This window comes from Nipponia nippon, unplaced genomic scaffold (genome assembly GCF_047370975.1).
Source record: "Nipponia nippon isolate SJK-2023a ecotype South Korea unplaced genomic scaffold, ASM4737097v1 scaffold_2, whole genome shotgun sequence".
NCBI classification, from domain to species: domain Eukaryota; kingdom Metazoa; phylum Chordata; class Aves; order Pelecaniformes; family Threskiornithidae; genus Nipponia; species Nipponia nippon.
In genome coordinates, this window is record NW_028262336.1 from 127260335 (window position 1) to 127275359 (window position 15025).

Consider the following 15025-nt stretch of genomic DNA (forward strand, 5'->3'; position numbering starts at 1 on the left):
AAATAGATATAGGCTGGCTAGCAGAAGAGAGATTCAAACCATTAAAGCAACCCAATGGTGGAACAGCTATGAAAGAAGAGCAGTGGGAGCAAAAGCCCTTCCTGCTTTGAGGCGTGTAGTTGAACATTCATGAAAGGGGTCTGTAATGTCAATGCCTATAAAGCAGGGAGATGGATTCAGGGATCCAAAGGCCCCTCTTCTCCCTATCTTCTTTTACACAGGCGTAAAATAACCTTGTCTACTATAAGCTATTTTTTACCAGCACGAGTGGCTAAGTTACAGTCCTGCCTGCTCCCTGCCTGCGTTGCTACAGTAGGAAGAAATTACATTTTAAATTTATATTGCACTTTCCGCATGGCAAGATCCACAAATATTTTGGAAGCCAGGGCCCTAATTTTCCAAAGGAGCCATTGATTTGATATGCTAAACTTTTATAAGCTCAGATCCTGATTTCCAGAGGCAGCAAGTGCCTGCATCGCTGTGTGATGGCAGATGCCTTCTTCATAGAATAGAATAGAATAGGATCATTAAGGTTGGAAAAGACCCTTAGGACCTGGGCTCTTTGAAAGAGATACACCCCCAGGGAAAAAAAAATTAAAAAAAACAGATCAGTGAGTACTTCTAAATTCATGGATGCACAGTAATAGAGTTTATCTGAAAAGAGAAAACTCTAAAAGAAACTCTATAAAAGAGATTGTGGTGAACACTTATACCAGCAGGTGCCAGGCTTGCTTTTTTTTACCACCATTTGTTCTTTAAACGCTTGATCAGAAGCTCCACCCCACGTCCAGTTTATTCCCCTACTACTAACTCTCAAGCCCAAACTTCGGAGGAAGAGACTTCTCTATGCAACCAGTTTGTCAGGGATCCTAAGCTGAAGGATACTTTCAACTTGTACATTTTTCTTTGATTTTCTAGGCATGGAGCACACTCATTGAAAGACCAACAGTCGTGCAGTTTTCTGGGGCACCTGCCTGCCATAAACATGCTGCCAAAACTTCCACATTTCTCCTAAGTGATCTTAATTACATTTTGCAGGCTCTGCTTAATGTTTGGCTATGTAATCATTTACTCATCCTTCTGCGTGACAAAGAACATTTTAAGGAATGATGCAATTGATTTTGCAAGCTCTGTATTTAGACAGTGGTGGTCAGAGGATTTATTGCCTGGAGATCACAGCAGCAGGTTCCCAGAAGGAGAAAAAGATGGAGAAGAGGGTTAAGAACTGAACTGATAACTTAATCTTTTGTCTTGGGTTGCTCTGGACTCTGGGAACACCAAGACCTTCCCCAGCAAGTCAAAGAGAAGCAACTTCTTTCTGCATACATGAAGCTGCCATCAGGAATAACGTGTGTTTCTGTCATGTAACCTTATTGCAGGGGACACGAATCCTGTAACAAGAGGAAAAGAGATGTTTCCAGTGAGATGAAGTCACATCAGCTCCCTTGGGTTAAGTGCTTGTGCTACTGCACGTGAACATCACCCATTTCTCTAAGGAAAGCATGGCTTGAAGATACTCCTAAGCACGTCTGGAGCAAGGCACTGGAGCACAGAGGAGTTGCAGGATTTGGACACAAGTGTGCAAGGAAGATCTGGTGATGTCAAAGAGGGCAGTGGCTCTGCAAAGACCAGGTTCCGCATGTCCGATAGTATTTCACCCACTACTCTTCATCATGCTGTGATGAGGTCTCCATTGACTCCGCCTGCACAGAGGGTAGGGATAAACATTATACAGAACCAAGACCCAGACCAGCAGCACCGCATTCATCTGACAAAGGTCAAGGCAGGATCATTGAAACTGTTGGGCATACCTCCCTCTCCAAGATTTTTAGCTCTGACTGGTGATTTAGGATGATGTTCTTCTGAAGGGAGACAGGGATCAATATGAAATTCTGAAAAGGAGATTTTGTGAAGAAAAGGCCCTCAACAGCTTCTGGAAAAAAATCAAAACTGTTCAAGATATCTTATGTTGGGCATCCCATAACACTACTTACTTATAAGAAAAAAAAGACCAAATCAAACCAAACAAATATAACAATAATAATAATCATCATCATCATCACCATTAACAGTCTTTATTCTAGTTCTCTAGGCCCTCAGGGCTGGAAGGAAGGATCCAGAAATTCCTCTTTTCCCCACACACTCCTCACAAGACAGCACCAGCCAAACGGGTTGGGATAAAACCATGCAGAGGAACTAAGTGGAGCTTTGTGGCTGGTTTTAGTCCCACCTGAGAATGACGTTCACTAATGCAGCTTCTCCTACCTGCCGATGGCCGTCATCATTTGCACATCGGTGATGCTGTCATCATTGGTTATGTTTCTTATGACGCCATCCATCAGCTCCAGAGGGACAAACTGGACCACACTGGCCAAGGCGTTGGATGGTGCTTCCTGCTCCTCTGCAAGACATGGATGAGTGCCAGCAATGAAGATGTTAGTTGCTGGGAAAACCAGGCACATGAGGTCATTTCTTGGCTCTAAAAGCCAAATCATTTCTGCCTACGTAAATGGAGCGGATAGTCAGCTGGTGTAAGTGAGCAAAGTGGAGTCCACACTTAGCTGTGCTAGGAGGACAATTCCCCAAATCCTACTGTAGCACATAACGAGGTTGGGTCATAGCAGATGGGCTGTTGCATAAAGCCACACGCAGCCCCAGGGGAGGAAGAGATCACAGGCACAGGAGGGTTCTTGGGCCAACCCTGGGTCCCAGATTCCCTCTGCATGCTCACTTTATACTAATTAACGCAAATAATTGCAATGGGATGTGACTGCAGGTTTGCCTGCCTGAAGCACCTTCCAAAGGATGAGGCTTTCATACAGAGGGCACTGAAAAACCCACCTCCTCGTGGGCTTAGGAATAGCTAGAGCAGGAGCTCACCTGCCAGCAGAGAGTCCAGCCTTTCATGGCACTGGTACCTCCAAAAATCTTCTGAGACCTTCTGCAATAACCTGAAGGCCCCAGAAGTTGGATAAATATCTTCTGTCCCACCTTAAGATACGACCACCCTCCAGAGAGATAGTAGGGCTTCCTACCTCTAGGTCAGTGAGAAATAACTCCTTAGTTTTGTCCATAGTTTCTGGTAAGGAGCAGGCTGTGGGGTCCCATCAAGTCAGCCATAAGAGAGTGACATTTCTAAAAGCTTTCAAGTCCAACTCTAACCAGTTGCAGATAAGGTGCCTTCCATTAAGCCCAGCTGATGCTGGAAAGTGCTGAACACACAAACTTGTGCTGCATATATTTCAACTCAGTTAACAACTCCTGTATAAAGACTCTATGTGGTTTCAGGGGATATTGTTTTCCTAGCTTAAAGCCCTGGGTAACTTTTAGGAACGCTTGATTATTATATTTCAGCTGTGGCTGCATTTCTGGAGTGGATAAGAACCATACAAGATGTCAAACTAATCAAATCTGACTTCATCAGAGCCAACATTTACATTCCCAGCCTTTTTTTTTTTTTTAATTACCTGTTGAAGAAATGATAGTGAACAGCTCCTTCAAAGAGGGCAGGATGGCTGAGGTCTGAGTCCTCCAGATCCTCTGCAGCAGACCGCTCACTTTGTTCACCTGCTCCAAAAACTCCATGATGTCCTCTTCCCCCTCAGAGGCGCACTGGAACTGCCCGATGCACCGGATCAGCTGCTGACAAAACAAGACCTGGTGTTTGCCCGTGGGAATGCATTGAGGATGCTGGGTTAAGAGTTTGCTGATCTTCGCACACTGCTTGGGGCTGGGCCTCTCGCAGACTTTCCGGAGCACCTCAATCCTCAATAAGCTGAAGATGCTGTTTGCTGATGGGCTTTCCAAGATGAACTGCAGTCCTAATTGTATATAATCAAGTACATAATGGCTTCTCTTCCCCAGAGGTCCATAGCCTTCCTGGAGGAGACTCAGCAGGAAGCGGACGTTGAAGAACTCCTCAAATTCCTCCGGGTGGTAGTGGCCGTAGACCTCCAAAACCTCTTTCCCGATCTCTCTTTTATACTTGGTGTCCCCCGTGAGATAAAGTTTGGTAGACAGCTCCAGCATGGACCAGCATTGCTCACTGTCCATGGGCTGCTTCGCTGCCTCAATGACGCGCCTCACAAGCCCTTGCTTCACGTTGTTGGGGTATGAGGACATCACCACGGCTTCCAGTATCTTATCCATCTCTGCTCCCAGCTGCTGAAAGAGAGGAACAGAGCAGCAGGTTAGTTCAAGCAGGGTCTGCTGAGCTTTCAAGCCCAGGTTGGCAAAGGAGGTCAAAGAAGCAGAGCTTGAGAGCTATCTGGGACCACTATGAAGATGATAATTCTTGTGCCCTTTTCATGATGGCATCCAGAAAAGTTTCCACTCTGGTGATGTTTGACTGAGACTAAAGCCCCCAAACTGAAAGAACACACAAAAATACAGAACTTCTTCAGGCTAATCACACATTTGAGCATTTTTGTCTTGTAAACAACCAACTACAATCTTACACTTGACCCTAGGGATGGATCAGCTCCCTCTCCTTCATGGGTTCAGCAGCTCAGGATGGTGCCCCATGTTTCACAAAATCCAGTCCCCACTGGATACAGCCTGCCACAGATCCACGGAGAAGCTGAGTGGGGAATTAGGGCAGGCAAGGTCTTCTACTGGTGTCTGCTGGCTCAGGTGTCCTCAAGAGGCAAAGATGCTCCTGATGATTGTCTTCACATTCAGGAAAGGAGAGAAAAGCCCCGGGAAGCAGAGATGGGATCGCAGCCTCTCTGTGCAATAGCAGGGGTGTACGTTTGACATTTAACGCTGTGCTGCCAGCCACTCCGGCTGAGTGGTGCAGTCTTGGCTGCTCCCCAGGGACCTGCCGCATTTGTATGCAGGACCAAAGCGAGCAGGGAGAGAAACTGCAGACTCAGGCTAAGTTTCCCATTCGTCACAGCCCAAATTCACCAGCGATAAAGTGTTAGAGGAGAGAATGCTTAAAAAAAACCCCTAAGGATTTCCCTGGAAGAGCTCAGAACAACATTTATAACCAGGTGTTGGATGCACTACTGCACAAGAAACCCTATTACAGGGTGATAAAATTAGACAGCCAGGATTTCTTAAAATGTATTACAGGGACTATATAAAGGCTCACCCACAGCAAGTCCCCCTGGTGCGATGTGCTGCACAAATACACAGTTGGAGAATGACCCTTCCTGCCTATAGCCTGAAACAGTCCATGGGGGAGGGAGAAGGAAGGTATGAATCATCATCTTCGTTACCTAAATGAGGGATCAAGGCAGGACAGATCCATCCATGTTCTTCTGACCAGAAGAATAATCACTACCTTTCTGTTTTTCAGTCCTAATTGGTGAAATGAGGACAACACACAGCAATTCCTAGCGGGGTTGGTTGAAACTTCCTTCATTAGCACTTGGGTAGCCTTTGAAGCTTTTCAAGTGGGTAGTGTTATATGAATGAAAAATATACGTGCAGGTGGCATGTACCCCAAGTATGGTTTTCACAGATGACATCCAGAAGGGACCTCAGAGGATGCCATCCTGGGACCATCCCGTCCCTGGAGTAAGCCTGTATCTGAGCCAGAGAGTATCTTCTCTCCTGGTAGACAGCTGCTTGCTGGTGAAGAAGGAAAATCCATGCCAGATACAAACTTCAAGCTCTGGCTCACAGCTGCTTGGCTGGGAAGCCTTCCCACTCGACCAAACATCACATCTTCACATCATTGCTTCCCCCACAATCTCACAAGATGAAAAAAACCATGATATATGCATGGCTACCTCCCCATCCAGCGATGACAACAGCCTACTCTGCAATGGCTCTCCAGGCACCACCTTGGCCTTTCTGTCCCCTGCCTGTTGACTCATATGGTCCTCTGCCCATGTGCTGGATTTATTTTTCCCCATCAAGCACCACTGCTACTTCCCTGCAACAAGCTATGGCAGAGCTAACGCTCCTCATTGCATTGTTTTCACCGGCTAGAAGACATAAGCAGGACTCTTGAGGGACCAGCCTGCATTAAACCAGTAACAAATGAGGACAAGGTAAGAGGAGAGAATAAAAGCCCACAGGTAATGTCTTTTCACCTCAAACAGAAAGTGCCACAGTGACAGCAAAGGCCAAAAACCAACCTGGAGAGCAGATGGGGCTTGAAGAGAGACTAGAAATCAAGAGGAGCACTTGTCCTATCTGTAGCTCAGTGGTCACCTTGGCCATACAGAGACTGGCACAGATCTGCAGTCAAGCTGGTACTCCCTTCACCTCCTCTCTACAGCTTCACACCCTGAGCCCTGACACCCTGGACATCTGGAAAACAGATAAGGGACCAAGAGGAGACAGGAGGATCTACAGTGCTCACCAGTTGTGTCTCACTGTTACATGGTTACTTCCCTGGAGCAATCCATGCTGACCCTGGCACAGCGGTGTGGAAACACCACACAGGCAAGATGGTCAAAAAATGGCCACAGACCTTTTAGACCTAACCCCATAAATCACCACAGTCCACAGCCCACTGATGTACGCCATGTTGGGCAGCCTCGCTGCCCCTCTCAGGGGTGATGGTTGCCCACTGTTGTCCCCTGTATGACTGGCCTTTTAGCTACTTTAGCATTGCCAAACTCCACCCAAATTTTCCATGCAAAGAGTCTACTTCCGTCTGAATTTTGAGATGAAATTGCAGCTCCTGAAAGGTCTTGGTTCTTTCTCAGTCTGATCACAGAAGGGAACGTGAGGATGGGCCACCCCAGCCTTGCTGCCTGGAGTGAAACTAGGTCTTGTCTGACATAGTGTGGCGAGGACAAGGCTGAAACAAACTCCCTCCATAGTCAATAGACAAACAAGTGCCCAATGGAGAGTAAGAACTGTAAACGCAAACCATGTTCCTCATCAGGAAATGTCATAGTGTCTCATATTGACATCAGGACCTCAAAGACATGCAGGGAGAACCACCTGAGTTGACCTTGTCATGAAGGGTCCATGCTTTCCTCACCAAAGAAGGACTTTACAGTACAAGGTTGGGCTTTAGGTAACACAGTCCCACCTACACCTCTCTAACTACCCTGGCGTCAGCAGGAGGGGACAAACAAGCCCATGTTTCTGTTGTGTATCAGGGTACACCAAGCTGGTCCCTGGGTGATAGAGGCCAGACAAAGCCAGGATGGAGGATGCTAGCCAGGGATCCCCTAAGAAGAAGACATTTATAATATATATTACAATCTTAGAACTACATTAAAACAACATTCAAGTTGCTTTGTAATATGTAATAATAAATATTGCAGTCTTAAAACTACACTAAAAGAGCGTTCTACACTAAAAGATCATTCATATGTCAAAGGTTAGGAAACAAGATGGCTAATTCAACCCCAGCACAACTCCAGATGCTTTCAGAGAGATATTATCTGAAGGATCTCATATTAACTTTCCCCCCACCCACCCAGAACCTGTCTGGAGAATGAATCAGGGTTTGCAGTGAAGGAGACTGTTGTCTGGAAGATCACTGTCTCAGTTGTTGTAGAAATTGGAAGCGTGTCATAAATAACCCAGGGAACTGCAGGAGAGGGAAGGACAGTTTCATTGCTGGGCAGCCGAATGCTGCCTTGGAGATCTGGTCCCCAGCTCTCCTCTGTTTAATATTGAAATAAAGAGACTGAATATTCAGATAATCAGGCTTCTATGAGTGCTCTTGAAGTGGGACAATGTTTCCATACTTCATCTTCCTCACTGGCAATAAAAACTCACAGAAAAGTTGGGAGGATTGTCTCATTCCTGCTTGTAAAGAGAACCGAGTTCCTGGAGCACACGAGGATGCTGTAGAAGGTCAAAGTGTTAATTATTAATCTAAAGAGCCGCTTTGAGGTTCCCATCTGTTATGTATGTCACATAACAGTGAAAAAGAAAAAGATCCCATGAAATGGCAAAACTGTTCTGCTCCCCCGGTGAACAACTGGCAGGAGCAACATGGGTAAAATCACAGAATCAGGAGGGAAGGGACCTTGGGAGGTCTCTAGTCCAACCCCTGCACAAATCTGAAATCAAACATTGTCCAATTAGGTCTTGAAAACATCCCAGGATGGAGATCATATAACCATCCTGGGCAACCTGCCCCAGTGCCTAATTAGCTCATAGTGGGAAGTTTTTCCTTATTTCCAGGTGGAAACTCTTGTTTCAGTTTACGTCTGATTTTTTTTCACATTCTCCTGCCATGCACTGCTGTGAAAAACCTGGTTCCATCTCCCGAATAACCTCCTTGTAGGTACTGCGGGGCTGCTATCAGTCAGTCCCCAGCCTTCACCAGTGCAAGGGCTTCGTCCATCCTGGGTGAGTCCATGCCGGGTTAATCCATCCCAGGTGAATCCATGCCGGGTAAGCCCATCCCAGGTGAGTCCATCCCAAGTGCAGGACTTTGTCCTTGTTGAATTCCACGAGGTTCTTGTCAGCCCCAGCCTGTCCCGGTCCTCCTGTAGCCCAGCCCTGCCCTCAAGCGTACTGACTATTCCCCCAAGTTTGGTGTCACTCACAAATTTGATGAGGTGAATTTCATCTCAACCTCCAGGTTGTTGATAAAAATATTAAAAAGAAAAGGTTCCAGGATAGTTCCAGCCAGTTTCCTACCCACTTAGCAGGCCATCCATCTAGACCATAGTTTCTCTGGTATCTTTGATACAAGGATGCTGCAGGACACCATCTCAAAAGCCTTACTTAAGTCAAAGAAGACAACATCCACTACTCTCCCCTCATCCACATATCTACCAGTCCATCCTTAAAGGCTATGGTCAAGCATAATTTACCCTTGGTAAATGAATGCTGGTCATTCCCAGTCAACTCCTCCTTCATGTGCCCAGACACAGCTTCCAAGAGGATGTGCTCTCTGATCGTCCCAAGAACGGAAGGGAGGCTGACAAAACTAGGTTCTCAGATAATCCTTGATTTTTTTGAAGATGTGCTAGAAAGGGAGATGTGCTTTGGAAGAGGGAGAGATGGGTTTCTATCTCACCCTTGCCATGCTTAGACCTACAAAACTGTCCTGAAGACACTCTCCATTCCACCTGGCAGATCAACGAGTGTTGATGGCATTAACTACCACACACTGCATTCACAAACACACACCAGGGTCCACAGTGCTTTCTGCCATGCCCCATCAAAATAAAAGGGCGGTGTAAAAGAGAGAAGCCCTGGCTCCAGACTTAAATTCCATCTAAAGCCACAAATAAAATGAAGTATTCCATCAACATTTCCAACAGGTGTGGCTGACCATGACATGTGTCCCTGCAAGGACAGATACCTAACCATGCTCTAGAAACCAGAGAGGGAAAAGGAATTTAAGCAAAGAGCAGCATCGACCAGCTTAGCTTCTCTCGCCAAACCAAGTAAACTGCAAAAAAAACCCAAAACCCAGCCTCAAGATGAAAGTCACCTTGGGCTTTGCTTGGGTCTAATCTGCATAATCTGTACTGTTCAGAGGTGTCCTTATATTTCTCTTCTGCCTGTGTTTTTTCTTTAATTAGGATTCATTTCAACTGAAGTCTATCCAATTACTTCTAAATCAATTCATTCCCCTATCCCTGCCAGCAGCAGATTTCTAGTAAAGGCTCCTTAGTATTTTTTTTGCAGAATGCAGTATCAGTTCCCACACCGCAGATCTTACAAAGGTCTGAAAACATAGATCTGAGATGTACCTGACCTTTAGGAAATTTTGGTAATAAACTCAGCACATTCCTACAATGGTATCATATATAGTTTGATAAATACCACTACAGGAGGAAAGAAATCCCACAATCCAAACATAGACTGATAAATAAAGTGATTTGCTTCTTACTCACAAAGAAGAAGAAGAAATCATGATCTACTTCCCTGAATTCTCTGGAGGTCTGGAATTACAGAAATGAGACTCACCCTTTATTGTCCTTAACTGCTGCTGAAATGGTTTCTTTTATGTCAGCCAAGACATTACTGTTATTCTTGCTGCATCCTCCAGGCAGCTCGGCAATTAGGGCTCAATCCTGCAGCATGCTGAGCTGCAGCATGCTGAGCTGCTGCAGGATGGAAGGGAGCACACAGAGTGCCTTGCTAGAGCACAAAATACTGCAAAAAAAGTACTGTGTTCTCTAAAATGTCTACAAAATTTGCCATGACTTGGTATACAACTTCTTAAAAGGAGCAGCCCCTGTTGTCACACACCTCTCTAGGTCTGTTTTCCAGGAACATCAAAGTAATTGTGTCCTAATGGTTTTTTTTGCAGGGGACAAATGTCTCCTTAATTCATAGGTAAAGGGGATTTTTTTGGTCCAAAGTACCTGCCTGTTCATCCAGCCAAGGAGGGGAAACCACAGCCTGCAACTCATCTTTACCACATCCCATAGCCTGACCAGCAGGGATCAGACAGTCACAGACAGTCATTCTTATCACTTCCCTATGACTATTTTCCTAAAAGGCTAAAAAGCCCTCTAAATAACTGGGAAGAAATTGCAATTTCCCTACAGAGTTGGAAGTCATCCAACAAAGGCCACTGCTGGGCCCTCATCCATGCTACTGCACCTCCTACTTCCGCCTCCCCGTGATCTAGTATAATTTACACATCTGGTTAGACTCTTCATTTAGCTGAGATTTAGTTTTTCTGCCTAAATAACCTTAATTAATGTAAGTGATGTGATTCCAATTCAATGACGTTCTGTGTATACGTCAAGCACGCACAGCAACCTAATGCTGTGGTTTCTGTCTCGAGTCCTTCCAATGACACAATTGCTGCTTCTCTCTTTACTTCTTTCTTAATTATTTCACATCCAGCTACTCATTATTCTCTAAAGCCTCAGCCTCCCTTATATATTGTTTGCACCGTAATAATGCCTGGAGGCTTCAACTGAAATAGAGCCCACTGGCCTACAAACTGTATCTACAGGAATATACACAAGGGAATATGTATCTCACTTAAGCGACACAGCAGATTTCATTCACGCTGTTGTAGCAATATGAAATATTGAGGCACATCCAGATCAAACCATTTGCTCAAGGAGTTGCCATAGGTTCTGGCAGAGCCAGCAGCCAAACCTCTCCAGACCTGCAAATATATGAACGGCAATGCTCCACCTTGCTTGGCTCGCTTCAGCTGATATCAGTTGCACCCAATGAAGTGCCACGGCAGAGCAGAAGATCAGGTCCATTTTTATGAGATCTGCGCAGGAACTCAGAGCTAATAACTGCAGAAAAATCCAGTTAAATACCCCTTTAGAAACAGAAATGAGACCCTACTCATCTGCAGTCATAACAGGGAAAAATTGCCAGCACAGAAGCCTGGCCAAATTTTTTGCACGTAATTACAATCTGCCTTTCTAAATTCACCTTCTCTTTTCAAGAAGATCACATATTCTTCAATTCCTGTCCCAAACTGCTTTCCAGGGACAGACTGCACTTGTGTTGCATGTCTCCTGCTCACTGGAGCTAATTACTTTTGGCTGGCGCAGCTCTTCGTGCTTTCCCGTCCTTTATTGCACTGAATCAGAACCGCCCTTTAGTACAGCACCGATGGAGATTCCCCTTCAGGTACTGGCAGCAGCAAATTTGGAGCAGGAGGTTGTCCCCATGCTCTGCAGGACCTTCCAACCTGCTCGGCAGCTGTCTGTCCTCTCCCAAGAGTAAGGATTTATTGGAGCATCATCACCCAACTGGACTGTCGGCATCTTGCACGGCTTTGCTGTGCATCAGGAGATGCACCTCGGGAACAGCAAGTTTCTTTCCTGTGACCACACACTTTTCTAAGGGGTCCCTAAAAAATAACTAACAAAAAGACATCTATTTGCAATCAGCCTAAATTTACCATATAGTAGTTCTTACCTTAAGTAACATCTGTTGATGTTCTAGATCCACAGACCACTGTGGACCCTTTTCCTTTCTTCTGCAGTACCATGTATTTCATCAGTTCCTTTTTCCTCTAAAACATTATAAATATGTTTGACCACACCATACAATTCTCTCAGCCATCTCCAAGTGACCTACCATAGCCATAATTCATGGACGACAGTGCTGGCCTGGCTGCCCTACCCAGCTGTCTTAGCTGCCCTGCTCTCTTATTTCTCCAGCGCTTCTTCTTCAATCCCTTTGGTGCACACAGCTCCCCCAGTCTCTTCTCTTGCTCTGTGTTTCTTGCTGTTAGGCACTCAGTCATCAAATAAAAAAAAGGCTTTGGCTGGATGTCAAAGAGATCAGCACAATAATACCAAATAAAGCCCAAGGCCCTAACATTTCTTCCTCGCTTTCTCCGGACAGACTCCTCCTCCCAGCTCTGTTCCTCCCCTCCAGTCAACAGCTACATACACACATCTCTAATATGTACCGGTAACCTTTCCTAATAAAGCATCTCAAAAGCATCACTAGCATATTATCAGCCATCCCGGTATGGATGCAGAAAGCAAGGCACAAGGAATTAAATTCCTCTTCCCTGTTGCCTTGCAAACCAGCAGCAGAGAAAGGCACATAAGGCAGGACTTGCTCTAACCACTAGACCAGCAGTGACAAACCACTGGTTTTACGGCTAGGCCCAGCACCAGCCACAGATAAAAATAACCCAGCCCAGTTGCTTTTTAATTTTCTGGATATATTTGGCATTGGAGGCCCAAAAGCTTTGTCCTGCCCGCACTAGGTAAATTTTCCCAGGATGGTCACTCCTCCTCACATCCCCCAGATGAACATATCTTCCTTTTCTTCCCCCAAAAGTCTTTTGCTTTCCTTCTTAGCCAGAGCTCTCAGCCAGGGCTGTGCTACCCTACTTCCACGGGGCTTTATGCTAGGAGGGCCCGGATCCTGCACTGACCTTCAGACCAATGTCCTTTCTATTATCATCCCTGGAGACTGTAAATACATCTCCTCCGGAAAGCTGGTTGTTTTCTTGGAGGTATTTATAGCATTAACATCACTCTTCTTTCTTCAAATTTCTGTCTGCTTCTGTCTGTGTATAGAAATTAAACCCCTGGATATAACCAAAGGAAAAACCATGTCCTGTTCACCAAAGCATACCGGAGCGAGGGCCGACCCTGCTGACGCTGGCTGGGATTCATCAGACAACGCCTCACTGCTTGGAGATACAGAGATCTCTGATTTTTTGGTGGTGCCTTCAGGAAAAATGGGATATGACACTCATTTGAGACCTCAGTCTCCCTTCGGCCCCCAACATATTTGGCTTTGCATCGGCCAATCCAGAAACCAGGAAGGCGAAGTGAGACCATGGCAAACTTTAGGGGCTCCATCACAAAGATGTTCAAGGCATTTTGAACCTCCTCCCCAGGTGAAAGCTCAGCCCCTTTCAGCCTGAGGTAGGGCATGCAGTTGAAATTTCTCTGCCATGAGTCCCGTGATACAAATACAGCAGGGTATAGTTTAGTTCCCAAAGCAATTTGAAAACCTCATAACAGTGGCAAATACGCAAGGTGCCAACATCTGCAAAGTCGGAGCCAGGGCAGATTTAACCTGAAAGGGGTTTGGATCTGGACTGCTCTGAATTTGACCCTCACGTTTTGGGCTTTTGGCTCCCTATGGGATGGGAACATTCCTGGGTGTCTCTCCCCAGGTCAGCTTCCTTGGGAAAAACTTCAGCCCATCTTGGCCGGTTCCTCATAACAAGATGCTGCCTTGTAAACAGGTTTGCAAAGCCCTGCAGGCACCGGGGAAATGTACACACACCCACTTGCCAACATTGCTCCTGTATCCCTCCCTCCAAGCATCCTCCTGTAGCCTGACCCTCAAACACCCAAATCCTCAAGCATCCCTCCTCCAGGGTTCCCTCCTGCATCCTGACCAGAGCATCCCTCTTTCTGAGCACCCCACTGGGAATCCTGACTCCTGAGCATCCCTCCTGAACCCTTCCCTCCAAGCATCCCTCCCTTGAGCATCCTTCCTGAATCGCAACCCCTCGAGCAGCCCTTACTGCAAGCATCCTTCCTGCATCCCTCCCTCCAAGGCCTCTCCTACATCCCGACCCCTGAGCATCCCTCCAAGTATCCCTCCTGCATCACAACCCTCTAGCTTCCCTCCCTCTGAGCATCCCAGCTCCTGAAAATCCCAACAGAATACCAACCCCCAAGCACTCCTTACTCCCAGCTCCTTCCTGCATCCTGAGCCCTGAACACCCTCCTGCATCCCTCCGTCTGAGCATCCCCCCCTCAGAGCATCCCTCCTGCACCCCTTTCCCCAGCGTCCCTCCTGCATCCCTTTCCCCCTTCCCTCTGAGCATCCCAACCCCAAAACACCCCTCCTGTACCACCTGCTTCAAGCATCCCTTCCTTTGAGCACCCCCCCTGCACCCCTTTCCCTGAGATGCCCTTTCTCTATCCTGACCCCTGAGTATCCCTCCCTCTGAGCATCCCAACCCCTGAACACCCTTCTGAGCAGCCCTTCTGCACCCCTTCCCCCGAGCATCCCTCCCTCTGAGCATCCTGACCCCCTGAGCATCCTGACTCCTGCACTCCTTTCCCTAACCCTCCTGCACCCCCTTCCCTGAGCACCCCTCCTGCATCCCTTCCCCTGAGCCCCCCTCCTGCATCCCTCACTCCGAGCATCCCTCCTGCACCCCTTTCCCCCGCTCACCCTCCTGCACCCCTCCCCCCGACCACCCCTCCTGCATCCTTCCCCCGAGCACCCCTCCTACATCCCTCACCCTGAGCATCCCTCCTGCACCCCTTCCCCCGAGCATCCCCGCTGCATCCGTCACCCCGACCATCCCTCCTGCACCCCCTTCCCCCGCTAACCCTCCTGCATCCCTCACCCCGAGCATCCCTCCTCCACCCCTTTCCCCGAACACCCCTCCTGCATCCTTCCCCCGAGCATCCCTCCTGCATCCCGACCCCAGCCCACCCCTCCCGCACCCCTTCCCCAGCACCCCTTCCCCTCGCACCCCTTCCTCCCATCACCCCAGCCCCCTGACCGCCCCCCTCCGAGCCCCCCTCTCCCTCCCTCCCCACCTCCCCCGCCTTACCTCCCGCCGTCCCCGTGGCCGTGAGGCTGCGGCGTGGCCGGCTGCGAGCCGCAGTCCTGCGGGCAGCTCCGGGGCAGGGCCGAGGGTGGCGGCGAAACTACAAATCCC

At 47.5% G+C, this 15025-nt stretch overlaps 1 protein-coding gene across 3 annotated transcripts in view; it reads right to left on the reverse strand.

Annotated features, from left to right (window-relative positions):
* The window catches only part of USP35 (ubiquitin specific peptidase 35), a 29852-nt gene that overhangs the window by 14101 nt on the left and 726 nt on the right, over window positions 1-15025 (reverse strand). The window contains exons 1-3 of one of the 3 annotated variants that reach the window (XM_087758444.1): window positions 14918-15012; window positions 3468-4164; window positions 2266-2401 (exon numbers count right to left, since the gene is read on the reverse strand). In XM_087758444.1, coding sequence (XP_087614570.1) covers window positions 2266-2401; window positions 3468-4149 — 818 coding nt within the window. In that variant the 5' untranslated portion in view covers window positions 4150-4164; window positions 14918-15012. Of the gene's footprint in view, window positions 1-2265; window positions 2402-3467; window positions 4165-14917; window positions 15013-15025 lie in introns of those variants that run through there. The other 2 variants (XM_087758445.1, XM_087758446.1) reach the window with 2 other exon arrangements.